General features: G+C 42.5%; 2 protein-coding genes across 5 annotated transcripts in view; one reads left to right on the top strand and one right to left on the bottom strand.

The window, feature by feature from the left end:
• Window positions 1-8,280: 8,280 nt before the first annotated feature.
• Window positions 8,281-12,802, bottom strand: MORN2 (MORN repeat containing 2). 2 transcript variants are annotated; one of them, XM_028724985.2, is made up of 5 exons: window positions 12,679-12,802; window positions 12,176-12,226; window positions 11,482-11,588; window positions 9,416-9,552; window positions 8,281-8,516 (listed from the first exon to the last, which is right to left on the bottom strand). In XM_028724985.2, exons 1-5 carry the CDS (start codon window positions 12,722-12,724, stop codon window positions 8,414-8,416), a joined length of 444 nt encoding a protein of 147 aa, XP_028580818.2. In that variant the 5' UTR covers window positions 12,725-12,802; the 3' UTR covers window positions 8,281-8,413. The 2 variants fall into 2 exon arrangements, with proteins under 2 accessions (XP_028580818.2, XP_028580819.2); XM_028724986.2 differs by lacking the exon at window positions 12,176-12,226.
• The window catches only part of DHX57 (DExH-box helicase 57), a 36,811-nt gene continuing 23,690 nt past the window's right edge, over window positions 12,783-25,903 (top strand). The window contains exons 1-7 of one of the 3 annotated variants that reach the window (XM_028724977.2): window positions 12,783-12,886; window positions 15,027-15,269; window positions 16,611-16,757; window positions 17,763-17,936; window positions 18,645-19,465; window positions 22,332-22,507; window positions 23,557-23,678. In XM_028724977.2, the coding sequence (XP_028580810.2) occupies window positions 15,037-15,269; window positions 16,611-16,757; window positions 17,763-17,936; window positions 18,645-19,465; window positions 22,332-22,507; window positions 23,557-23,678 (1,673 nt within the window). In that variant the 5' untranslated portion in view covers window positions 12,783-12,886; window positions 15,027-15,036. Of the gene's footprint in view, window positions 12,926-12,975; window positions 13,116-15,026; window positions 15,270-16,610; window positions 16,758-17,762; window positions 17,937-18,644; window positions 19,466-22,331; window positions 22,508-23,556; window positions 23,679-25,903 lie in introns of those variants that run through there. The other 2 variants (XM_028724978.2, XM_077926713.1) reach the window with 2 other exon arrangements.

Here is a 25,903-nt window from a genome sequence, read left to right as displayed (position 1 = left end):
CTTCTAACTGTTTTGGGAATCGGCACAAATTTAACTTACTGGGATTGGAGGGGAGACTCCAGTGTCAAGCGTAGTTGTTTTCTTCAAAATTAGGCCATTAGTGCTCAGAGTCAAATTAGGTGCACCCATTTGTGCAATGAAAAGTTACAGCCCCTCCAGATGTCCTTTTGTTGTCTGGGCTCACAGACAGCTATATCTGACCATACAGTCAATATATTTGGCATCAGCAGAAGTTCTGAGGTAATTATACTGCTTTATCTGCAATAGGTGTATGTCCCAGAGCTTCCTGCTGAAATCCCATAACTTTTCATACCACAAAAGTTCTGGGCTTTCATTTTGCTTTTTGTCCCACTTTTGTTACACTTTAGGAAAAGAACGACCTTCCAGACAGGAGGAATCCAGTAACATTGGGGAAGCAATGCAGAACAACTAATAAAGCTGAATGAAGTGTGGATGGTCCAGTTTAAATCCACTGATAATGCACCATTATTGCATCAATGGCATTTGTGATGGCCTGGGACTCAGACTCAGGCTCAGACTCGGAACCGGAGGAGTCTCAGTCCACACCGGATCCTCTGCTTCAGGCGGCATCTGGACCGAGTCTGGGGCTGGATTCTGAAGAGTCCCAATCTGCACAGGTTCCCCTGCAACAAGCACCAGCTGGGCTGAGTCAGGGGCCTGAGCCTGCCCTGGCTCCAGATGCGGGGATTACCTTGTTGCCTTCAGTTGGGCAATCACTTACCCAACTGCTCCACTACCAGTTGGGTCAGGAGAGGCTGAGGGGGCCTCTGGGTCTAGTAACCCACCGACATCTCCCAAGCTGCAGAGACTCAGGTCTGAGAGAAGGAGAGACCTGAGTACTCGCAGGAGGAGTGCTCGCCTTTGGGTGAGAGAGGGAGGTGAGTCACTGGGGGATCAGGACTGGCTGTTACCCCGACAGAGATAAAAGGCTACCGGACCCCGCCCCAGGTTGTGGGATCAACATTGCTGCTCCCTGGAACCTGTCTGAGACCCGGTGCCTGACCTAGCTTGGTTTCCTGCCTTGGCCCTGTTGGACTGACTTCTCGTGGAAACCCTGGATTCGGGACCGGACCTGGACCGTGTAGCTCGGGTTAACCCCCGGGCCCAGCTCAGCATTGTTGCAGAATACGCCCACCAAAACAAAGCATTTGGAAGAGGGGCTTGTAGGAATTCAGCCAGAAGCTATGTAACACAGTGATTGGAAAACAAAGCAGTATGTCTGCCCAAAACTTTTCCAGGCAAAAATTGATAGCAGAATTGCATATAAGCACCCCAATACAGTGGTGCCTCGCAAGATGAAATTAATTCGTTCCGCGAGTTTTGTCGTCTTGCGATTTTTTTCGTCTTGCGAAGCACGGTGTCGGAAAAGTGTTGGAAAAGCTTCAAAAATCACCAAAGTCTTCAAAAAACCTCAAAAAAGGCTACCACACCGCGTGCTATGAGTTGCTCCTCGAAGTCAAGTCGCAACTCATTAACGGTGTTAAGAAAAAGGAAACAAACTTGCAAGACGTTTCCGTCTTGCGAAGCAAGCCCATAGGGAAAATCGTCTTGCGAAGCAGCTCAAAAAACAAAAAACCCTTTCGTCTTGCGAGTTTTCCGTCTTGCGAGGCATTCGTCTTGCGAGGTACCACTGTACCATCATGAGAACAAACCATAATGAATGCGCAATAAATCAACACCTGGAGGGGCCCTTTATGAACTGCGCTGTTGAAATCAGTTCAGTGTCTAAGTGGGGCTCCCACGTATGAGCTATCTGCACATCAGGGTGCTGTGTTTCTGTAGGCTACACAATGGGATCATTGCTGCTCCTCCGCCAGTATATAACCCTTAAGTACTACTGCTTTTGAATCTAAGTTTTGTATTCTATCATGTATATATATTTTTTGTTTGTGAGTGAGAACATTATAAATGGAATCCAACCAATGCCTGTGTGCTCATGGAAGCTTTTGATTGAGTAGAGGCATCTGCTATTGGAAGAGGAGAAGCGGATTTTGCCAGCTCCCCCTTTCATCTGCATCTCCGCAAGCCACCTCAAACTTCCTCTTGTGAAATCAGTCTGCAGCTGATTTGCAGAGATCAGGGAGGTCTGCAGGACATAAGGGGAGGGGGAAATCTCCTCTTCTGTTAGTGGATGCCTTCATGGGAGCAAGAACACTTCCAGGAATGCAGCTGAGTAGAGTGCCAATGAGATTGCATCCTATGACAATATTTTAATCTCTTGTTTCAGTAGATACTTTACCTTCTTTTCTGTTTGAATCCATGCTCCTTAAACACATTGGGTATTTTTTTTCAAGTCCAGTCAAAGCATCTTGAAAGAGCTTTTGGCGTTTCCAAAAAACCCGAAACAAAACTATCCCATGGTCTTGAATAATTTAGCATGTGAGCTCTCCAGTGAGTCAGATGATCCAGTTCCTATTTCCAATGGAAGAAAGAAGTACAATGGCGTTATTGTTCCACTTTGGGCCAGTATTGCTACGCCCTGGGGGGAAATGGCTTTTAAGTGACTTCAATAACTTGCACTTCATGGAATATATTGGTTTAATGGTCACATCTATAGAACAGTTGTCTTACTGTATTCTGAAGGGCTTCTTCAGAAACAGACTTCCTGAGCTGGGAGAAGGCAGATAAACTTTCCCCAGTCCATTTGTTGAGGGACTCAGCTATCCCTACTAACATGACTATCGGTAAAGGAGAGGCCTATACAATGGCAGAAGAGAAAGCAAAGTCCCTTCTTGTATTCTGAGCCTGTCAGGCTCCCATCCTAACCACAGATCAGGTTTGTTGGCTGCCAGCTGGCCACTCATAAGCTACAACGTGGTGTCCTCCAAATATTGTTGAACTGCAATCCCCAACCATCCTGGACCTTTGGCCATGATGGCAGGGACTGATGAGAAGTGGAGTCCAACAACATCTAGAGGGCATCAGAGTGTGGGGATTTATTGATTTATTGGCACATTAGCAAGTGTTAGGAGCCTGCAAAATGTTATAGGAGCAAAGGAGTTGTCAGCTTGGCATCAATACTCTTTTATTTCTTTTTTAGGCACCAATGGCTACTCATTTGTGTCCCTCTAGTAATCAGAACAACAAAGCAATGTGATGCTGTCGACTGTTATCGAAAGCCAGTGGTGTTTTCTGTTGCATTTGGCAAAAGCATTGGAAACCAAATTGGGAAATAAGTCTGCATAACGCACTGGAGGTACTGATTTTGAATTACTGTAATTCGTTTGGAGCACCAATAATTCAAGGCAGACGATAAGCCATAAAGGATTTGGAGGTAGGAAATATTCACAGCGGGATGACAGGGCACATCAGACTTCGGCTTATACTGCTTCAAACACAGAGTTAAGCAGTTTGAAGGATTCAGAGACTTACAAGGATCTAATTTTTCCTGCCACCCTCCTGTTCCTTCCCATGCCTGGCCTTTTTTGTTTGTAAGCCTGATGGAAGGGCCTCTCTATCCCTCCCCTCTCTCTGATATGAGCCACTTTCGAAAACAACAGTTCTTTAAAAAGTGAGGTGAGAAATATAGCAAAAAAATCATGAGTTCATAGGAGGCAAATCATTTGAGAAAAACCTAAAGGAAATTAGGATAACGTACTGCATTTAGCCTAGAGAAAAGATGCCACAGTGGCAGGGAGCAGGGAGACATTGCCAGTTGCGGCCTGGCAGGTGTCTCCTGCCTCTGCACTATTCAGGGTGACTCATTGCCATTTAAAATCACCATGTCATAAAAGACAATTGGAAATACATTAAAATACAGCATCAAAAATGGCTTTAAAAAAACAACAAAAGGCAGACAGTACAAATAAAACACAAGCTGTTTATCGCATTTGGAGAACCCATGGCGTTCTCTCCAGATGTTGAACTCCAACTCCTACCAGCCCAAGCCATCAGCAAGAATGAAGGTAATTAACAAACTGAAGCAGCCTTTACTTTGAAGTAAATTGTGTTGATTTCTATGGCCCTTACTTATATCACTACAGTCATGAGTCTATTAGACCAGGCTTCCTTAACCTTGGCCCTCCAGATGTTTTGAGACTACAATTCCCATCATCCCTGACCACTGGTCCTGCTAGCTAGGGATCATGGGAGTTGTAGGCCAAAAACATCTGGAGGGCCGAGGTTGAGGAAGCCTGTATTAGACTCTTGGGTTGAGGAATTATTTAGGGGTTTTTGTTGGGGGGTTGTTGCTGTCTTTGATGTTAATTTTGGGTATCTTTCTTTTAGCTCTTATTATGATTTGTGTGGAAATGGTTTGATTTGGTTGCGTCCTTTTCGATGTGCTATTTATTGCTTATGGCTACTTTAGTTACGTTTGGAGTTATGCGATTTTTCCCCCATGCTGTAAGCCACTCTGAGCATGGCTTTAATTATAGAAAGGTGGCATACAAGTAAAATGGATGCATGCATGCACGTATTATGTATGTTTTCGTATTATCTTAGAGCATAATCCAGCCAAAGCAAATAATTGTAAGTCTTGAGTATTTTCGGGGCACCCTGTATATGCTGCAACATAGGGAATAGTGGTAGCTCAGTGACATAGCAGATTGATTTCTATCATCTCCAGGAAAGTGGGGGGGGGGGGGAGACCCCTAACTGTAACCCTGGAGAGCCACTGCCAGTCAGTGCAATTTGTGGGCCTTCAGATTCTGTTGGAACACAACTGCGAACATCATCATCATCCCTCACCTTTGACTGTTCTGGCTAGGGCAGACAGGAACAAACACTGCACATCTCGAGGACCACAATTTCCCCCTCCCTGCTGCAGACATTGTTGTGCTAGATGAGCCAGCGGTGTGACCCACTGTAAGGAATTGTCTTATGCCTGAGCAAGTGTGTGAACCTCATCAACATTTGGACGAGAGACCATTTAGAAACAATGAACAAATATTACACATTTCAAAAGTCCTATATTTTCCCCCATCCCAGTATTAAGCATCTGCTCTCTCTTTTCCATTTAAACCAATCAGAACTTTCATAATACTTACCTGTGGCTGGTTTCTGGTTTGCACCTTTAATATGCCGACTATGGAATTAATAGCCCTATACACATCTACTCAAAAGGAGACCCCCTTTAAGATAAATCTGACTTGCTCTCAGGTTAGTTAGTATAGAACTGCAACCTAAATCTCTCTCTCTCTCTCTCTCTCTCTCTCTCTCTCTCTCTCTATATATATATATATATATATGTACACACTGCTAAATGTTCAAATAATAAAGGGAATAATTTGATTTATTTCAGATGTGCTTAAAATACTGTATATAAGATTATAACCAACTAGCATTTTTTTTGTGTGAAACCTGTGAGAGTCTTACTATTGTTTTTATGAGGGGAGATGTCAGCTTTTTTGCATCCTTGGATTCTGAATACTGTACTGAAATTCCAGTTAATTCTGACTGAATAAGAAAGTTTTTCAAAAACTCTATATTGGAGAGTCTTTTTATTCTTCTATTCCTTTCACAGTCAAGGAGTATTTCTTCTCTCCAGAACTTAGATTTATTATACTTTGTAACAAACCAGTAAATAAAGCTGGCAATAAAAATCCCAAGGTATAGACAAAATGCAGATACAGTGCAATCGTATGCATGTCTTCTCAGAAGTAAGCACCACTGAATTCAATGGGATTTACTTCCAGGTAAGCATGTGTGCGATTGCTGCCTAATGTCTGCCTAAATGCATTAAATTTTATCTCTTGCTCTTAGAGAATATTGTGATGCATGTAAGTTTAGTGCCAATTCATTACCAAAAACATGCTCAGCCTTAACTTTATGTTAACATTAAAACATACTTTTAAAAGCTCTATGAAATGGAAGCACAATACGTTTTAAACTTACCCCCCAGCTGTGCTAAAGCTCTTGCAGTTTCAGTACCTTCGCAATCGGGAACAATGACCGTTTTTCTAAAAACGAGCTCCAGAAGGCAGCTAGGGGAGCCTGGCGTTTTCAGAAGTAGGTCTATCACATGCTAATCACTAATTTCAAATCCAATCATAGCTAACCCAAAGCTCTCTAATTATGCAGTCCTCAGGTCAGATCCTTGTGTCCCCGTTGGTTAACTCAGCTATGATTTTAATATGAAGATGAACTCTTAAAACAAGTGTGATGTTTGTTTAGATTGCAGTTGTCTTTTCTAGTAGCAATGGGGAAAACTTTGAGCTTCACTGTAGCTTGAAGCAATGCTCTTTGGAAAGAAAGAGAACCAGATGCAGAATGAAGAATCCACACGGCACCAACATTTTATGGATGTGACCCCAACTATTACCAACCTACTTTTCGGTCAGCATAGGGATTAGTTGCATCAGGTAATAAGGCTAGACACTGGCATGTTAAACCCAATTGGTTGGGGGTATGGGCTGTAGCCAGCGGGGGCAGATGTGCCCCCAATCAAATAAATAAAAATACTTAACTAAAAATTGAAATGCCTGCTGAAGTCACTTGAATAATGTTGTGGCTCATTCTAGCACCGCAACTGCCAACTCAACTGTTCTTGAGATGTTTCAGGCAAAATCTGCTATTACTATTATTAATCTAACCTCAAGGTTAGATTACTGCAATGCGTTATACGTAGGGCTGCCTCTGAAGACAGTTTCGAAACTTCAGCTGGTGCAGAATTCAGCAGCCAGGTTGCTCACCGGAGCAAGACGGTCTGAGCATATTACACCGATCCTGGTCTGACTGCACTGGCTACCCATTAGTTTCTGGGCCCAGTTCAAAGTGCTGGTTTTGACCTATAATGCCTTAAATGGCTCAGGACCATAATACCTCAAGGGCCGCCTCTTTCCATATGAACCTACCTGAGATCATCTTCTGAGGCCCTCCTTCGTGTGCCTCCTCCTTGAGAGGTCCGGAGGGTGGCAACACAAGAGCAGGTCTTCTATGCAGTGGCTCCCTGTTTGTCGAATGCTCTCCCCAGGGAAGTTTGCCTGGCACCTTCATTATACACCTTTAGGTGCCAGGCAATCATGTTCCTTTTTAACCAGACCTTTGGTTGACCTGATCAACATCCCTTACCCTTTTGAAAATGTGGCTCTTTTGGGGGGGGGTATATTATTGGGTTATTGCTTTTATTTTTATATACTGTGATCTTTTTATGTGAACCTCCGGGTATAAAGTGGTATATAAATTCTATTATTATTATTATTATTATTATTATTATTATTATTATTATTACTACTACTACTACTACTACTACTACCACCACCACTACTACTACTGTATTACACATGGCAGATAAGGGGACTTTTAAAATTGGGGGGAAAGAGGCACTTCCAAGACATCCTGCCAAAAAGTAATTTTTAAAGATAGAGACGTAACTAGAAAAGCAGAGGTTGTCATTCCTTGGTTTTATTCAATACTTACAGGCCAATATCTTGTCTGAAATAAAAACATTTTGCAGCAGGTTGACAGGGACCTGACCTCTTCTAAATCACTTCATGACTTAGGAATCTAAAATCCAAAGGTTTGATTTCCAGTGTATGTAAGATATATGTAATTATAGCTTTTCAGTGCAGGTAAATTGACCTTGGGGCAGAAATCCATAAGGGCCAGTGGAGAAGCATTTGGTTTTTCAATGGACCTGCACTAACAGACAGCAAGAGTTGAAAGCAGCCAGCAGGCGATGAATGCTGGAAAATCTGCACGTAGGGAGGAATCAATTCTACTTATGGTGAAATGGTAAAGAAATAAAGATTTTTTTGAAAGCTTGTTCAGACTATAATCAAGGACATTTGAAAAGGTTGTCTCTTCAGTTCCATTAGTAATTTTATTGAATTGTTTTGAGAAACTCGCAACTCAAGTGGCGATACCAAGCACTTTATATATTTGTTAATGGCTCCCTGGGAAGATCTTGCTAGTAAATGGCATAGTAATGAACCCTTAGCAAAGACTCAATGTGTAATGAAGGTCTGGGATATATTTTATGGAGAAGTGAACGCATCTGACATTGGGAACATTGTGCCAAACAAACAGAGGCATTCTGTTCCTGTTCATTACATACATCTAATACACACAAACTGTAAACATATATTTTATTGATTCATAGAATAATAGAATTATAGAGCTGGAAGGGACCAATTGCATTCTATCTTAGTTTCCATGCTTTCTCTCTCAAAGTTAAAATTCTAATCTTGGTCTCTTTGTAATTTCAATATTTTTACTGATAAATCTTTTATTAGGATGATTGTAGCATTTGCAGTTACAGTAAAATGAAGGGGGAAATCAAGCCAAACAACAAAACAAAACTCAAACAAACCAAAAATGAAGTCTAACGCTTGCTTTATTTGCTCACCTCTATTTAAGAACAATAGTTTCTTATCAATGAACTAAGAAATTATTTATTGTGAAACAGCCTGGATAACAATTGTTTAATGCCTTTCTTCCAGTACAAATTATCCTACATTTCCAGCTTTAGCTTCAGCCCTGGTGCTGCTGTGTAATGAAATGTGCCATCCCATTCCAGGCCCTGTGTGTCTTTAAATTCTCCGTTCCCTTCCAGCCTGGAACAGAACAAAAACAGCATGTAAAAATGAAGGCTGCAGTCACAGAAGTATGGCTAATGATGTACAGCAGCACTTTGAGATGTCTATTTCTTAGCGGTGGCAGTGCTGAATTAGGCAGTGAAACAGAAAGTACCTCATAAGAGAGATGCCTGTTAGAAGCTTTGGAGTTGCTAGTTTTGTGTAACAGAAATTGTACTACCATATTGATCCTGCTAAGTAATTTGTACTTTTAATTTCAATTTTTACATTTATATTATTTATTCCTGTTGGTGCGTGAGCATCTACTCTTGGGTTTTCATTTCTTTCTGCAGCAGAATTCTTTTTACAGAAAAGTTTTCCTACTTCTTTACAGCATCAGCATTCCAGCTATCTCTTAGTGAAATTCCCATTATAGGAATAAACACCATTTGGTTCTATTTCTCAGAGTCTTTATTATTTACAAAACTTTACATTGGTCATTAATGAAGAAAAAAACAAATAAGCAATCTTTTTCTCCTTTTTGCCAACCGGCCAGAAACCTAATACTGACTCATTCACATACTCATTAATGACATTCCCTGATTAAGGACACCTGTTGCTGGGGAAAATTTCTGTTGCTTATAAACTTGTTCAAGGCCATTTACAAGTTTCTTCTAGAATATTCCAACAACTCTCTCATAGAACCACAGTGGGGTAACCACATTTTGTTAGTTTCAGCAAGTTTGCTGCATCATGTGCCTTTCTAACCACAGTTTGGATCCAGTCAAAATATGTATTTGGAGAGCGATCACCCTAACCTACATGGGTAGGAAGAAGAAAACTAAGGTTCACTTTAAGTGCAAAGCCTGTATACTGATTAAGGATGAATATATTCCACATCAAGGCACAAACTTGTGGTTATGTCCCTTTCAGCTTACTTGTTTTCACAGAACTGTCCAGTGTACTTGGCTCCATTGGTAAATATGTATGTTCCTGTTCCATGAAACATGTTGTTATAGAACTCGCCTTCATAAACTGCACCTGAAGGATGTTCCAGCCTTCCAAAACCATTCATCTGATTTAACAGGAAGTGGAATTGACAAATTAATATCCGTTCCTAGAAAGGTGACTCCATCTTTTATTTCCCCTCAATTTAGATGTGTCACCTATGTTAACAGAAATGATTAATCTTTAAACATTGGCTTTACAAACCTTACAAGCGTAACATTCCTAATACTGACAAAATTTAAATACCATTTCCCTAATCATTAAATGCCTCATTTTAAAAGGTTTTTATTTTTTTGCCCTGTTGTCAGGTCGCCGCTTTTCAAATCATGGCATCTCCCAAAGAATTTTGGAACTACACTTTTGTCTCATGGTCATGAAAGGTAGCAGCACCCTGGGAGAGTGCTAACAGACTTGAGTCCTGCTTTCAGGCTTCCTATAGACATCTGGTTAGCCACTATGTGAACTGGATGCTGGACTAGGTGGGCCATTGGCCTGTTCTTAAGACTGGGAAGTCTGCCCCCTTGTTCATCTTTGGCTCCTCAGCGATATGGGTGTGGGTGTGTAAAACTGGAAAACATCACAAGATCCCACTCTTCCTGATTGGCTCTTTTGCCTTGAAGTAAATCAGATGTACTGCACTGAAACAGGGAGCACGATGCGCTAAGATTGGAGGTGAGACCACAAAACCTCTAAAAGACACAAAGCCATTCAAGATGCATTAATCAAACAATTTATCCACAAAAAGTCCTTTCCAGATCCCTGCCTTGTTACTAATATTCCAAGGAGAAAGTACAATGGCACTGTGGGTTAAACCACAGAGCCTAGGGCTTGCTGATCAGAAGGTCAACGGTTTGAATCCCCGCGACGGCATGAGCTCCCATTGCTCGGTCCCTGCTCCTGCCAACCTAGCAGTTTGAAAGCACATCAAAGTGCAGGTAGATAAATAGGTAAACGGCAGGAAGGTAAACGGCATTTCCGTGTGTTGCTCTGGTTCGCCACATGACCTGGAAGCTGTACGCCGACTTCCGCGGCCAATAAAGCGAGATGAGTGCCGCAACCCCAGAGTCGGTCACAACTGGACCTAATGGTCAGGGGTCCCTTTACCTTTTAACTTAAGCCAGGCACCCCCAAACTTGGCCCTCCAGATGTTTTGGGACTACAACTCCCATCATCCCTAGCTAACAAGACCAGTGGTCAGGAATGATGGGAATTGTAGTCCCAAAACATCTGGAGGGCCGAGTTTGGAGATGCCCGACTTAAGCCAATGGCCTGTTGCATACAGTACCAGACAGTGGTTGTATCTAATGGTGGTTCTGCTGCAGCGGAAAGAGCCTGATTTTACTTAAGTTACCTCCTCAAAGCTGCTCCCGAGGATTGGAGGACACCCCCAGAACAGAATAGGACATGTCACTAAGCGCTGCAGAAAGTAAGGGAGTAGGATTGGCAAAAATCAGATGTCCCAACATATGCAAGTTGAAGTGCTTTCTGCTAAGGCAAAGCCACCATTGAATACAACCCAGGATTTATTTCTTCACTGTCATTTCCAAAACAAGAAAAGAGAGAAAAATAAACTTTACAGGCTGTCAGGTCAAAACCAAACTCCACGCAAGAGCTTGCCACTATTGCTACCACAGTAACTCACAGGAGCATTGCATAAAAATTCAAATAACCATTGAAATGTCAATCTTCTACATGTTTACTTGGGAGTAAGTCCCACTGGGCCTTAGTCTTGAGTAGCCATGCACAGACGTTTATCTAGGAGCAAAGCTCAACAAAGTAAAGTGAATTTATGTTGAGATTGTGCTATTAATGCGTTACTTGGAAGAATAAAACAGCTAAGCCCAAGCATGCCCTTAATTAATGTAAGCAATGTATTTTGTCTTTAACATATATTTAATAACTCAATTGGAACAAAAGTGTTAAAGACTCTGACATAATTTTATTGATTTCTTTAGGCAAGGAGCTTAAAATTAATTGTTTTGATATTTGCAGATACCTTATCATTCTTCCAGTTTCCTTGGTAAATAATTCCATCTGGAGTAGTATGAACTCCATGTCCACTCCTCTCAAGGACTCCCTCAATTGTTCTTGTACAGTCACCCTCTAAGCAAAATAAAAAGTAGGTGGGGAAAATCCAACAAGCATTAGACTAGATTTTAATTCATAACTAGAGTAGTTCAACCTTTTCCGGAATCCTTCAGAATATGCCACTGGAAGTAACTTCCAGACCCCACAGCTTTATCTCATACTGTGTGAAGTAAAAGTGTTTCCAGCTACTCCCCATCCCAGTACTGGAATCAGGATGGGCTAGAACGCTCTGTGTGAAGTTAAAAATAAAAAAGCAGCACATCCAGCCATCAGATTTTATGCATGCTTACTAGGAGGCGGAGGGGGGAAATAGCTGATTTCAATAATATCTATCTACCTCTCAATCATATCTTAGTTATGAGGAGACATATTGCTGGAATTTTGGAAGAGGTTTGAAAAGAGGGTAAACGGAGGAAGCTTTCCACTTATCATAACTCACTATCTTGCTTTAATAAGCCCTTCATTGCCTTCCATTCTTATTATTATTATTAACATTCCATTATCGTTTGTTTCATTTTGAAAAATATCAGATGAAAAGCTAAAAGTTACACTTTTTATTTTTAAAAAAACTATAATTATAATATCTGTCAATTTTTTTTTACCATACTTATCTCCATTGGGAAATACAAACGATATTTTGTAAACTTCAGCATCTGCAGAGAGAAAAACACTCTTTTTACTGATTCTTTGTTACAAGCAGCGTTCATGCAACCATTCAAGGGCTCCTGGGGTTTGGTTTTTTTTGGACTACAACTCCCATCACCCCTACCTAGCAGGACCAGTGGACAGGGATGATGGGAATTGTAGTCCAAAAGCAGCTGGGCTGGGGAGGATTCAAGTTTGGGAAACCCTGGACTAGACGATTCTCGGGGTCCCTTCCAACCTGACGACTCTCGACTCTACGAAAAGGGGCTGCTCGTTTCTGAGGAGACGCGGTTAGGACCCGCGGCTGTGAGCCGGTAAAACGAATAAGGGCGATGCGGCGGGAGGAGATGGGCGAGAGCCGCATCCCCGAGGCATTGTGACTGCGGGTGGCGCAGGAGGCTGAAACCGGCAGATTATCTTGCGGCCGCTTCCTCAGAGGGACGGCGGAGAGGCAAGATACCTCGGTCGCCTACGATCGACCTGCGCAGCAACCCCCATTTCGCCATGGCTCGAAAGGAGACGCGCCCGCGGTTGCCATGGTGACCGGGTACTCGCCCTCGAGCTCTCCGCCGCCGGAAGTGGGAGGAGCCTCGCCCTTTTCACTTCCGGGTGACCGGTGACTGTTTAGGGAGGCGGTTGGGCTGAGGCGAGAGCGGCGTCTCTGGCAGGTGACTGGAAAGGGAAGAACCGGCGAGAGGGGGAAGCTGGTTGTTTATTATTACTATTACTATTATTACTGCACTTACTTTATTTATTTAGGGGGGTTGGACTAGATGACCCTCGGGCTCCCTCAAAGGTCTATAAGCCTCTTGTTGTTGGCTTAGTTGGGGCTCGTTCAATTGCGGGGTGTTTCCAGGCGCTGCGTGAAAGGAACCGGGAGGAGCCGCTGAGCTTCAGGTGCCCTTGGAAAGAGGCAGTATCGGTGGGAGGGAGGGCTGGGTCAGTGGGGCGAGGTGGGGTCTTAGGAGTGCTTACCTTTACATCTTTATTTAGGGTCCAAATTGCTCGGTACCCTGGAAAGTGCACGTGCCGCCTTGCACTGTACCAGCTTGCCCGTGTCTTACGATTATTGTACAGTGGTACCTCGGGTTACATACGCTTCAGGTTACAGACTCCGCTAACCCAGAAATAGTGCTTCAGGTTAAGAACAGTTTCAGGTTAAGAACGGACCTCATGGAACAAATTAAGTACTTAACCTGAGGTACCACTGTATTTTAGTGTTCTGTTGGAAGCCGCCCAGAGTGGCTGGGGAAACCCAGCCAGATGGGCGGGGTATAATAAAAAATTATTATTATTTATTATTATATGATCCTTTATCGAGGAGGCTTAGCACAGGAAGCGGCTTTCATCAGTTGGAAGAGCATGAGACTCTCAATCTCAGCGTGGTTGGTTTGAGTCCCGACGTTGGGCAACATTCCTGCACTGCAGTGGGTTGGGCTAGATCAGGGGTCTGCAACCCGCGGCCCCGGAGCCGCATGTGGCTCTTTTACACCTTTGCCGCGGCTCCAGGGTGGATACTAGCGAGGGGAGGAGGCGCATTGTGCGCCCCAACACTCCCCACTGTGGCGGGCGCTGTACTGGCTGTGACGTCGCATGGGGGCGGTGCGTGCGTTAGTCACGCACCGTCCCAACGTCACCTTCCCGCTGTCAGATCGCAGCTCCGGAGATATATTTGTTTTAAATGTCGCAATGGTTTTGCGGCTCCCAATTGTTGTTTTCTTCGGAAACGGGTCCAAGTGGCTCTTTTTGTCTTAAAGGTTGCAGACCCCTGGGCTAGATGATTGTTGGGGTATTTTCCCATTCTGCGATTCCATTGGTGCACCTAGCTCAGTATTGTCTACACTGACTGGCAGCAGCTCACCAGGGTTTTGGGAAGAGAGCTGCTCCCAGCCCTCCCTGGAGGTGCCAGTATGGACTAGACCAGACATAAGCAAACTTGGCACTCCAGATGTTTTGGGACTACTACTCCCATCATCCCAAGCTAACAGGATCAGTGGTCAGGGGTGATGGAAATTGTAGTCCCAAAACATCTGGAGGGCCGAGTTTGCCTATGCCTGAACTAGACCCAGGACCTTTTGTACACAAAATAGAGCTTATGCCACTGAGTTATATAGCCCTTTCCCATAGAAATTTTGTTTGCGTCTGGAAATTTCGTTGTCCCCGAGAGGGGGCAATGACAATAAAGATATTATTATTATTATTATTATTAAATGTGCTATGTGGAAACAGGACAGAATCCTCTCTTGTGGGGGTGTCCTGTCTGTGTCCTTATCTTTAGGAGTGTGTCTGGTGCCTAGTTTACAGTTACTTTGGTACCAAGTCAAAGTCTGTATTTTTGCCTGGCTGATTTAAAGCCAATTATTCTCAGTGGATTAAGGTTTTCAAATTCTCAACTGTACTGTGTTTGATTTGATTGCTTTATTCTTTGTGTGCTGCCTTGGTATCTTTAATGATGTAGAGTAGTTTTAAAATAATTTTAATTAAAAAATTCTAAATTAATAATAGGTGAGTGGTAGAGTCCATGGTACATTCAATTGATCTTTAAAGTCTAATAGATTTGTGTGTTGTCTTGATTATAACTTTTGAAGGTTGAAATACTATGTGAAATTATTAGGGAGTGAATCCCGTTGAAAATAATGGAACTTACTACCTGTGGGTTGTGGGACAGGGATGTTTGATGATTGACGCTGTATGCCAGAGCTACATAAACAGAAGTAATAATTGCCATCTTTCCTGCTAGTCTGCATGGTGATCCTGGTTGGTATTTTTCACTGTTGATCATGTACTTTCATTTTTCTTTTCCTACAGAAAGGAGAAAATGAGCTCCTCAGGGAAGAGAAGAGGAAAACCAAACAGAGGGGGCGGAAGGGGAGCAAGAAGAGGAAGAGGCAGAGGTGGTGGCAGCAGTAGCTGTGGTAGACCTTCTAACAAATGCCAAGCCAGTGGCAGCAAAAAAGGCTCGGAGAAAATTTGGGACGATGGTGATGATTTCTGTGTTGATGATGATGATGGTGATTTCTGTGTTTTCAGTGGACCAAAAGATGTAGCCAGGTCAGCTAAGTGAATTTGATGGAATCTTACATTTTGGAGTTTAGGTTGTTTTTTAAAAACTTCTTTTTGAAGATTGTTTTAAGAATGTTTTAAGAAGCAAGATCAGGGAGGGCCTTATCAGAGCACATACCTTACTTTGCATGTAGAAGGTCCCAGGCTCAATCTCTGCTATCTCCAATTAAATAGGATCAGGTTGCAATTGATAGGAAGACCACTTTCTGCCTAAGACACCAGAGAACTACTTCTAATCAGAGCAATTAAGACTGGGCTATGTAGTACAAGGCAACTTCCTGTATTCCTATGGTAAAGTGAAGCGCCTTGACTTAAGTCAGGGGTTGTCAACCTGGTCGCTACCACCCACTAGTGGGCGTTTCAGGATTCTAGGTGGGCAGTAGGGGATTCTACGGCACAAGCTGAATCCTCCTTCCATCGAGCACTGGTGGGTGATAAGAAAATTTTACCATCAAGAAAGATGCATTAGGTAGGTATAAAAAGGTTGACTACCCCTGACTTAAGTGATTAATTCCAAAACGCTTGTATTCTTATTAGATATATTTGTATTTTTATTAGAGCTTTGAAACTAACCACAAATTTGAGCCTCATCTACTGTCTCTTGTGTGCCACCTTTTACAGAGAGAGGGTTTTTGACATTGGCTACTAGTGAGAATAGCTGGAAATACAGCTCATTTTTTAAGAAATAGTATATTGATTGCCAGATATTGGAAACCGAAGGCTACTTCCCCTAGCTACCATAACACTAAGTATCTCAGGGGAAAGGGAGCTATTTAGCACAGAGACAGGTCTGTGTGTTTGTTGTGCTAGTACTTTTATTGCTCGTTTTGCATGACACAGAAAGAGGTTGCACCCATTCAGGTCAGATCAGTGAAGTGGGATATTTAAAATAATAGGTACAGCTGAAATTTATTAATCAAACAAAGAAGCTGATGTATTTGGGGGCGGGTCTTTTAAAAGATGACTAAATAACCCACAGAAACGCACTGGACTTTTGCACCACAATTTCTGTGCCCAACTGCTTTAATCCAGCTTGTCTGTTTAAATATACTGTGGTCATTATGGGGCTTGTCACAGATCCTGCACTTAGCTGTGTCAAACATTCTGGTGACTTTGCTTGCCTTCTTTGAATTTCCTAGCAACAGAATAGGGGTTTTTCCAACATGACCTGCTTAGGAACTTTCTTGATGGTCTTAGCTAGTCAGGAGACAAAATGACCCATACAACTGTTCTTATGTTCAGCATAGCTTACAGTGTGCATGTATTTTCCGTTACTTGATTAAATTAGAATGTATTGTGCTTCTTTTGTTTTGTTTTCAATATATCAAGCTCTGCTAGCAGAGGACATGGACAGACCAGACAAGCACCCAAAACAAAGATGCCTCTTCAGACTCTGTACATGACTTCCGATAATCAGATGAGGGTGAAAGAACTTCTTCGTGAGCTGCAAGGACAAGAGCTGGCTGCTGGTTCAGAGTCAGTTTTCTAAGCATAAATAATTTCTTCATTAAACAGATACTATGATATGTTGAAGGACTGAATATGAACACCCTTTAGTTATTCTCAGATTTTATATTCAAAGTTCAGAATGGACTGTGACAGATGTGGTTGGGCAGCCTTTCTAGAGAAAGAAACAAAGTCTCAGGGTGGCTCCACAGCTTACATGGCAAACACTATGATGGATACATAGTGTTTCCTGCAGCAAACTTGTAAAGTATGGATGCCATAATAATATGAGACTTGAATTTCTGAATTACTGCTTGATTCACTTGAACCTGCCTTGTTGAGTCTATGGAGACTGCTGTTTGAGGTGGGTGGTTGATGGGGCCATCACTGTGATGACCTCATTGCTTATGGAACTCCCTCCCAAGAGATGCGTGTCAGATGGTTACTTGCTTAGACTGGAGTAACAGAGTAAACACATCTTTTTAGCATTGCTCTTAATGAACAGTGAAAGCTGCTGCTGAGTTTTACGCTGCTAAGTTTTATTTTTATAAGGTTTTGTAATGATTTATCATTGTGGTACTTATTGTTTTGTTTATATTTTATGATGTGCCTTGTGAGTTTGCTAAATTGAAAAAGCAGGGTAGTATAAATATTGGGTTAGATTCAGACTTACCTTTTTGCCCAGGTTTTCTCTGACCCATAATATTGGACGCTGCTGTACATATTTGAATCCTCTGAATTTCTATTTTATTTGCTTTTATGTATTTTTTGATGTTTTGTTGGTTTTAGGGTGCATTTTTTATTTGATGTTCGTTTTTCACACTATACACCACTTAAAGATTTTTGAAATGTTAAGTGGTTTATAAGTATTTACAAATAGGGGACCAAGTGCAAAGATCCTGGCTTAGTTCTGAATGTTTTGGATAACTAAACTGAGTTGCTTGAGTAGCTATATTGAGCAGAGAGTTCCAGAAGTTTGCCTTATCCCTAAGACTATTGCTTCTAAAAGAAGCATACTGCTTTCTTTTTTTCCAGGATGCTTGTATCAGGTGAAGATGACTGTGATGAATTGGATTACTTGGAGGACGAGCACGCCTGGTCAGATAGGCAATCAATTTCTAAAAAAAGCACAAATGCTTCTTATCAAGCACCTGTGAGCCATGTTCTAGAGACTGAAGTCTCTTCATTTGCTGTGCACAAACTATCCAGGTAATTATTGTCTCACTAATAAAATGGAAAATATTAGTCCAGGAGGTGGGGTGCTAAAAACCTGCATAGCTGCAATTACGTGAATGAGTGTGGAATGGGACATTTAACACAGAATCAAAGTGGCACCCTCCACCCACCAATACACTCCCAAATAGAGCCGAAAAAGAGAAGTTATGTAACATTATGTAAGGTGGAATGGGGATCCTTTTTCCCCTAGGGGCCAGAATCCCACATGGCCACTCTTCTGGGGCCCACAGGCCAGTGTTTACTGAGGCCAGAAGTAAAAGTCTATAGAGCCATGCAAACATTGGAGGTTTCTACACCTCATCTACATGTCCCCATCCAGACAAGCAAGAAGCATTGTCATAATTCAAGAACACATTCTAGCCAAGCTAAATCACTCAAGGTGGGTGCTAAGCATGGCCAGTGAAGGATGAGGCCTGGGAAGAGCACTGGAGGCTGGATGGCCACATTTGGAACCCAGACCTGAGCTTCTGCATCCCAGTGTAAGGCATACCATTAGAGCAAATTTCTGCAACAAGCACAAGTTGTACATTTTATTCCAGTTGCAGAAACTGCACAGTGTAGACACCTGCTTCTTGCTACACTACAGGATAACAGCAAGCATCCTTTAAACATAGTGGGAATGCTTGCTCTTGTGTAAACGTTCTGGTATGTGCACCTACAATGCATTTCTTTTCTTTCTAGGTATGGCTTTGATAGCGAGCGTTGCCAAGCTATGCTGAAATCTTGTAATAGTAACATTGGGGCATCCCTGGAGCTCTTACTCCTGCAGTGCTTTTCAGAAAAATTTGGAGAGAGGATGCAGATCACAGAAACTGCCGCTCAGACAAGTATGGAAGATTGTTTGGAACAAAGGCAAGAGGAAGCATTTGCCCTCCGTTCGATATGTGGAGACAAATTTGTGGAAAGAATTAATAACAGGGTCTGGACTGTTGCATTAGACTTGGCATACTTGACAGAGTTGCTCAACAAGCCAAAAGAAGGGAATAGCAACACCAGTAATGGGCTAAAGCCAGCTTCCCTGGAAATCTGTAAACACTACCTCCAAGGAGATTGCAGGTTTGGATCGAGATGCAAGTTCAGGCATGATTCTCGAAACAAGCAAAAAGGCCTTCCGAGCGTCAAGGAGGATGCTCATCTCAGAGTTAATGCTCCTGTGTATGAACTTGAAATAAGATTTCCTGAGGATAACAAATACCCTTATCAGCCTCCCCTTGTGGCATTCTATACCACTAATGAGAAGCTGCCATTGGCTTGCCGGTTGCACATTGCTGAATTCCTTTATGAAAAGGCCATAATATCGTCGGAGTCGAACGAACCTGTTGTTTATGCTTTTATAACAAGCCTAGAGGATGAAGCTGAAGTAACGAAATTGCTTAGTAAGACTTCTCACAGATACAGTGCTCCTCCTTTGCCTCTGGCAACACCCTTGTCAAGTACAGTGACAGGTGTTCATGCGCAAGAGATTCCTAGCAGCTCTCATGTTCCTTCCCGGATTTCAGAAGGTATATACTACTTCATATGTCCTTATTGAAACTCGTACACATATTAAAAAACAGGCTGTGTATGCAGTTTTGAGGGTATGGGTTCTGCTCCCAATTGATATTTCTAGAGAACAGCATGTATTTCACACAAGTCGGTGTGTGAAAATGAATAAAAACTATGTTACAAAAAAAGATAATAATTAAAAAGTAATTAACCACAAATAGAATTAAGAAGTTATTAAACATAAGCAGATCTTTTAATAGACTGTTTTAATTCTATCAAAACTACAAATAATAACAAAAACAAAAACATCACAGTACCAGCCCTTTTAAACTTTAAAACTATGTTTCTGAGTTAGTGGAATCATTGCAATAAACATTTCAATGTCATGTAAATTGAAACCACAAAATACCAGCCACAGTATTTCATTATTCTCCAATTGGGATAGAATACAGTGGTACCTTGGGTTAAGTACTTAATTCGTTCCGGAGGTCCGTTCTTAATTTGAAACTGTTCTTAACCTGAAGCACCACTTTAGTTAATGGGGCCTCTTGCTGCTGCTGCGCCGCCAGAGCACGATTTCTGTTCTCATCCTGAAGCAAAGTTCTTAACCCAAGGTAATATTTCTGGGTTAGCAGAGTCTGTAACCTGAAGCATATGTAACCTGAAGCGTATGTAACCCGAGGTACCACTGTACTAGGTTAAAATAAGTTCCACAGGGCGGGCGCCACTACCAAGAAGACCCTCTGCCTGGTTCCCTGTAGCTTTGCTTTTCGCAATGAGGGAACCGCCAGAAGGCCCTCGGTGCTGGACCTCAGCGTCCGGGCAGAACGATGAGGGTGAAGATGCTCCTTCAGGTATACTGGGCCAATAATACCGTACAGGTGGGGACAAGCATTGAGAGCTGTGAAAATAGGATTGTTTTCCTTTATAGCAAGTTTAAATAAGAGTCGGCAAATATGGGTCAATTGGTGAATGAAGAAAGCTGCAAGGCCTGGAGTGGGGGGTGAGGATCCTTGGAAATGAATAAATTATATTGTAAGATGAAAAGCCCAATTAAAAATAAAACTCACTCTCTCTATATATATTTCTATTTACATTAATGAAGGAGACCGCTTCAGATGAGTTGTCCTCTCCAACTTAATGGAAAATTCTTGTCAGTAAGAGATTTGTGTGTCAGTGAGAGAGTGTTTATTTTTAGCTCAGAACATAAATCCATACTGAAGCATAATAATATACCAAAGAAAAATGCTCATAAAAACTATAGATGAAGTAGCACATAAGCAGTGAGTTCAAAAAATAGCAGCTAAAACCAGTAAAAAGATTCTATGCTCCACTTGAAGTCCATGAATAGAAGAAGGATTTTGTGCAGTACCTCAAAAATACCTCTGTTAACTACTGTATAGCACTTGCCTAAATTTGCTTGCATTGTGTCCATTATTGGCTGTTTCCTGTTATATTTGCTCACGACACTGTGCACAAGTGAAGCAAATTTTAAAACAGTTGGCCTGATACAAAATGAAAGGGAGTGGGGGAAATGCTGCTGTGGGAAACTTTTACAACAAAAGGAAACAATACTAGGATGTTTTGGAAATGCAGGTGAATTCAGAAGGGAGTGACTTGGACAGCTGCAGTAAACAGTTGTAGGGGGAGAGTGTGAGAAAACAGAATAGCGGTCTCTTACAGTGAACTGTTATTCTTGTCAGGAATTTTTCTCGGTGAAGGCTTGTAGCTCAGTGGCAAAGAACATATTTTGCATGGATTTAATCTCTCGCATCTCCCAATAAGGCTGGAAAAGACTCTTGTCTGAAACTCTGGAGAGTTACTGCCAGTTATTGTAGACTCTTCTGGGCTTGATGGTCCAAGGCAACTTTGAGAGCCAGTGTGGTGTAGTGGTTAAGAGCAGTGGACTCGTAATCTGGTGAACCGGGTTCGCGTCTCTGCTCCGCCACATGCAGCTGCTGGGTGACCTTGGGCCAGTCACACTTCTCTGAAGTCTCTCAGCCCCACTCACCTCACAGAGTGTTTGTTGTGGGGGAAGAAGGGAAAAGGAGATTGTTAGCCGCTTTGAGACTCCTTAGGGTAGTGATAAAGCGGGATATCAAATCCAAACTCCTCCTCCTCTTCTTTCTAGGTTCTAGAGGTCAACTCAATACTAAGCCAGTAAAGACCTCATTCTAGCCTCTAGAATTGGCACTCCTGTGGCGAGTGGCCTACCCAGTGATCATATTGTTTAGTTCAAGTCCTCATGTGAGTCCTTTATAACGTATTGTCAATTTCCTTGTCCCCAATCCATGTACAGTGGTACCTCGGGTAACATACGCTTCAGGTTACAGACTCCTCTAACCCAGAAATATTACCTCAGGTTAAGAACTTTGCTTCAGGATTAGAACAGAAAGCGCGCGGTGGCAGCGCGGCAGCAGCATGAGGCCCCATTAGCTAAAGAGGTGCTTCAGGTTAAGAACAGTTTCAGGTTAAGAACAGACCTCCAGAATGAATTAAGTACGTAACCAGAGGTACCACTGTAAGTGGTGACCACTTGCAAGGGCAGTGCATCATGGGCAGAATTCAAGATGGGAGATTTCCCAAAGAATAGTGCCGCAGGTGATGGAGAACTCTGTTGCCAATGCATGCCAGTCCCTGTGATGAGGATAGCACACTGGTTGGGAGGTCTGGTCCTCCAGACCTCAGCTCCCATCATTCCTTGCCAGCATGGCCAATAGTCGGGGATTATGGGAGTTGCAGTACAGCAACAACTGGAAGGCCACAGATTTCTTCTCCCTGATCTAGTGAAATGTTATGTTATTAAAAAAACAAACCCACCCCTGAAGACTGGTTAGCTAATGTTTCAGAATGGTGTTTGTTAAGACGCTTTCTGTTTTTAAGCAACCAAGGAGATGGTGACTGAAGAGGATGATGACGACAACGACGAAGAGGAGCTGCAGACAGTTCACGTTGAGAAAGAGAGTTATGTGAATCTCAGGCGAAAGAAGTACAGGACATTAGCAGAGCCAACTTGCAAAGAAAATTATAAAATTTGCCGTCAGTTCAGGATAAAGAAGGTACATATGTAAACCTTGGAAGATAAGTGGCAGAGTTACATTTATAACGTATTTTCAGCTACATTTAAAAAACAAACAATCAGTTTGCTGTGTGCTGGTGGGAGGTAGGAATTGATAGCAAAATCCAGGAAAGAATCTTGAAGTTCTGGATATGCAGTAGAACCCTTAATATCTATATTTTGTTTTGTATTTAAGACCATTTTATCTCAGAGCTGCTTCCTATGCTAGAATTTCTTGTATCTTGAAAAAATATCTGTATGCTTATGTTCTTTATATGTGGGATCAATAGCAGTTACATCTGTTTTCCTGTAAAGACTTGTATCTACAGAATTAATGGAAGACAGTCTAGGAACTGTGTGCCTTCTCTGGATGTGTGTGAACTATAGTAAACAAACAAAGAAATTCATGTACCGTATTTTTCGCCCTATAGGACACACTTTTTCCCCTCCAGAAATGAAGGGGAAATGTGTGTGCGTCCTATGGGGCGAATGCAGGCTTTCGCTGAAGCCTGGAGAGCGAGAGGCGTTGGTGCGCACCGATCCCTCTCGCTCTCCAGGCTTCAGGAAGCTATCTGCAAGCCTTGTGCGCCCGGGGGGAGTTCCCGCGGGCTCGCAATGCTTGCGGGCAACAGCCTGCAGCCCGAAGCACGGGGCGCCCTCCGGAGGATGCCCCGTGCTTTGCGCAGGTGTCCGCAAGCCTTGCGTGCCCGGGGGGAGTTCTCGCGGGGGGCAGCCAGAAGCATGGGGCGCCCTCTGGAGGACGCCCCGTGCTTCGTGCAGGTGTCCGCAAGCCTTGCGCACCCGGGGGGAGTTCCCACAGGCTTGTAAGGCTTGCGGGCGGCAGCCCGAAGCACGGGGCGCCCTCCGGAGGATAGCAGCCTGTTCTGGGGGCTGGGGGGGAAATAATTTTTTTTTATTCATTCCCCCCCCCCAAAAAAACGAGGTGTGTCCTATGGGCCAGTGCGCCCTATAGGGCGAAAAATACGGTAAATGTGGATCATAAATTGAGCACTAACAGGCAGCTACTGACCATCCACGTATATTTGTCAGTCTTCTAGGCACTACCAGTCCATATTGCAAGAACGACAGAAACTTCCTGCATGGGAAGAGAGAGAAACCATTCTTAAATTGCTGGACAAATATCAGGTCCTGGTCGTGAGCGGTATGACTGGGTAAGATATAAAACTGTCTGCACACTTGAACACCATGTTAATACTTACTATGTGAAAAGCAGTCTGTCTCTGCCTACAAAACTCAAAAGTTTTCCCTTCAGGCAAGAAAAATGAGAGGGTTTGAAGTCAGTAGTTACAGCAAAGGTATGTATGGTGGAGCTTTTCTTCCTCCTGGTTCTATCTGGCTATCTGTCTCATCTAGGCTAAACTCTCCTCCCCCTCCCAACTGCTAGAGCAGATGAATTGAGATTAGGCCGAGAGAGAGAAAATAGTTGAAGGAGGAAAAAACCCAGGCAGCGTGCCTCCTTTCCTATAAGTGTTGAATTCAAGCTGTCTCGCATTTTATTGCCTGTAGAACAGGAATCTTCAGGGGTCTGAACTGGCAGAACTGGCACGCTCTGTATATGGAAGGAGCATCATTTGCCCAGTTCTTAGGGATGCATTCAAGACAACATGTACACTACAGAACACTGGTTGGAAACAGGGCTCAGCCTAAAGAACAAAGTGAAGTATGAGAGGTCTGGGTGGTTGCATTCCTTCCCCTACTACATCCTCGATAAAATATTTATTTTATTTTATTTACTATTATTATTATTATTATTATTATTATTTGTATGCCACCTTTAACTTGATGATCCCAGGGCGATTCACAGCAGAAAAACACAAAATGAGAACGCAAAATAAAACAAAAACCAATAACTTCCCCTCCCACAAACACATTTTAAAAGCCATAGAATGTTAATCAGCCAAATGCCATAACAGCAAAAATCTAAAGATTTATACTCCAAAGTACCCCCTCCCCACTGAGATCAGTGGGAATTCCTCTCAGGTAAGTATGTTCTGGACTGCAACCTAAAGCTGATATACACAGTTCACGTGGAGAAAGATGAAGTCATCCAATTTCTATTACAGTTAATGACCATTGTATGTGGGGGTTCCATTCCCGGCCTCCCTGTTATGTCCTGCTCCTTTAAGTGACTTTTTATGTTTTTATGTTTTTGGACACTTCCAGGTTCAACACTATGCTTGATTGCACATCTTTTGGATGTGTGCTAATCAGTCATTTCCTGTGTGTTCTGTCAAAATTATAATTGTAAACACACATGAATGTAAAAGTCAAGTGAACAATGTCATTCATTGATTTTGGACCGGATACCTTTAGAGCAGTGACAGGGGAGTCACTTTCTGCCTGGGGCTGGATTCAAAGTTGTCCAACTTTGCAGGGGGCTGCGTTGTAATGGTAAACAGTGACAGAAGCAAAAGGGGCTGGGACCAAAGTGGGCAAGGCAAAGAGAATGGCATCTTTTTACATACTTTATTTTATGTTCATTGTACATAAAATATGTAAAATGTATGCAAGCTATGTAAAAGGTCAATCTAACCCTAGGAAAGCTATGGGAGGTGGCAGGAGAAATGGAAATTACCGTATTTTTCTGTGTATAAGACATATTTTTTGAGTGCAAAATTAAGAAATTTATTTATATATTTAATTGCAACATTCCATGTATAAGACGACCCCCAATTTTAAACTTTAAAAAATTGTGAGGAAATATACACAGAAAAATACAGTATTTAAAGCTGATATCACATGATTGGATGGAGTTGGGCAGAAATGTCATTGGCGGCCATTTGGAGGGGCTGGGCAGGCCAAATTAGGCCTGGAGGTCAGAGAGTATCCACTCCACCACCAAACCCAAGGTCTGATGAGTCCAATGTTTCCTGGTCTCTGCTACGCCTTCAGCAAACCCACCCAAAAAAGATCTGAAAGATCTTGCAGGAAGCATTGTGGTTTGCCAATTGGAAGAGACCATATCCTGTGGGAGCACAACAAAACTTGACTCTTGGAATGAAATAAGATTTTGCTCCAATTTGGAGTCAGGAGAGTATTTCTATATGACTAGCCTACATTTCAGGTTTGGAATAAATAGTGCGGAAAATAATAGCTCCTGGCTTGAGCTGGTTTGTACAATTGCAATCCTTATTAGACAATATTGCACAAAGATTGCTCCTTTTGATTTCTGTTATGTTAACAAGGGTTCTTCATTGGTGTTAGTCAGTGGCAGATTCAATTTTACATTTATTTAAATGGAAGAATATATATAAATGGGAACCAGGAAGGTGAAATATAACTCACCTTTTATTATAGTTTTTTCGTTTTATTGCCATTGTATTCTACTGATTTGTTAGCTTCCTTGAGACCAGGGATTTATTTATGTTTAAGTAGC

Source organism: Podarcis muralis, chromosome 3 (genome assembly GCF_964188315.1).
Source record: "Podarcis muralis chromosome 3, rPodMur119.hap1.1, whole genome shotgun sequence".
In the NCBI taxonomy this organism is placed as follows: domain Eukaryota; kingdom Metazoa; phylum Chordata; class Lepidosauria; order Squamata; family Lacertidae; genus Podarcis; species Podarcis muralis.
Note: the sequence above shows the minus strand (reverse complement) of the source record. Positions and strands in the feature narration are given on the sequence as shown.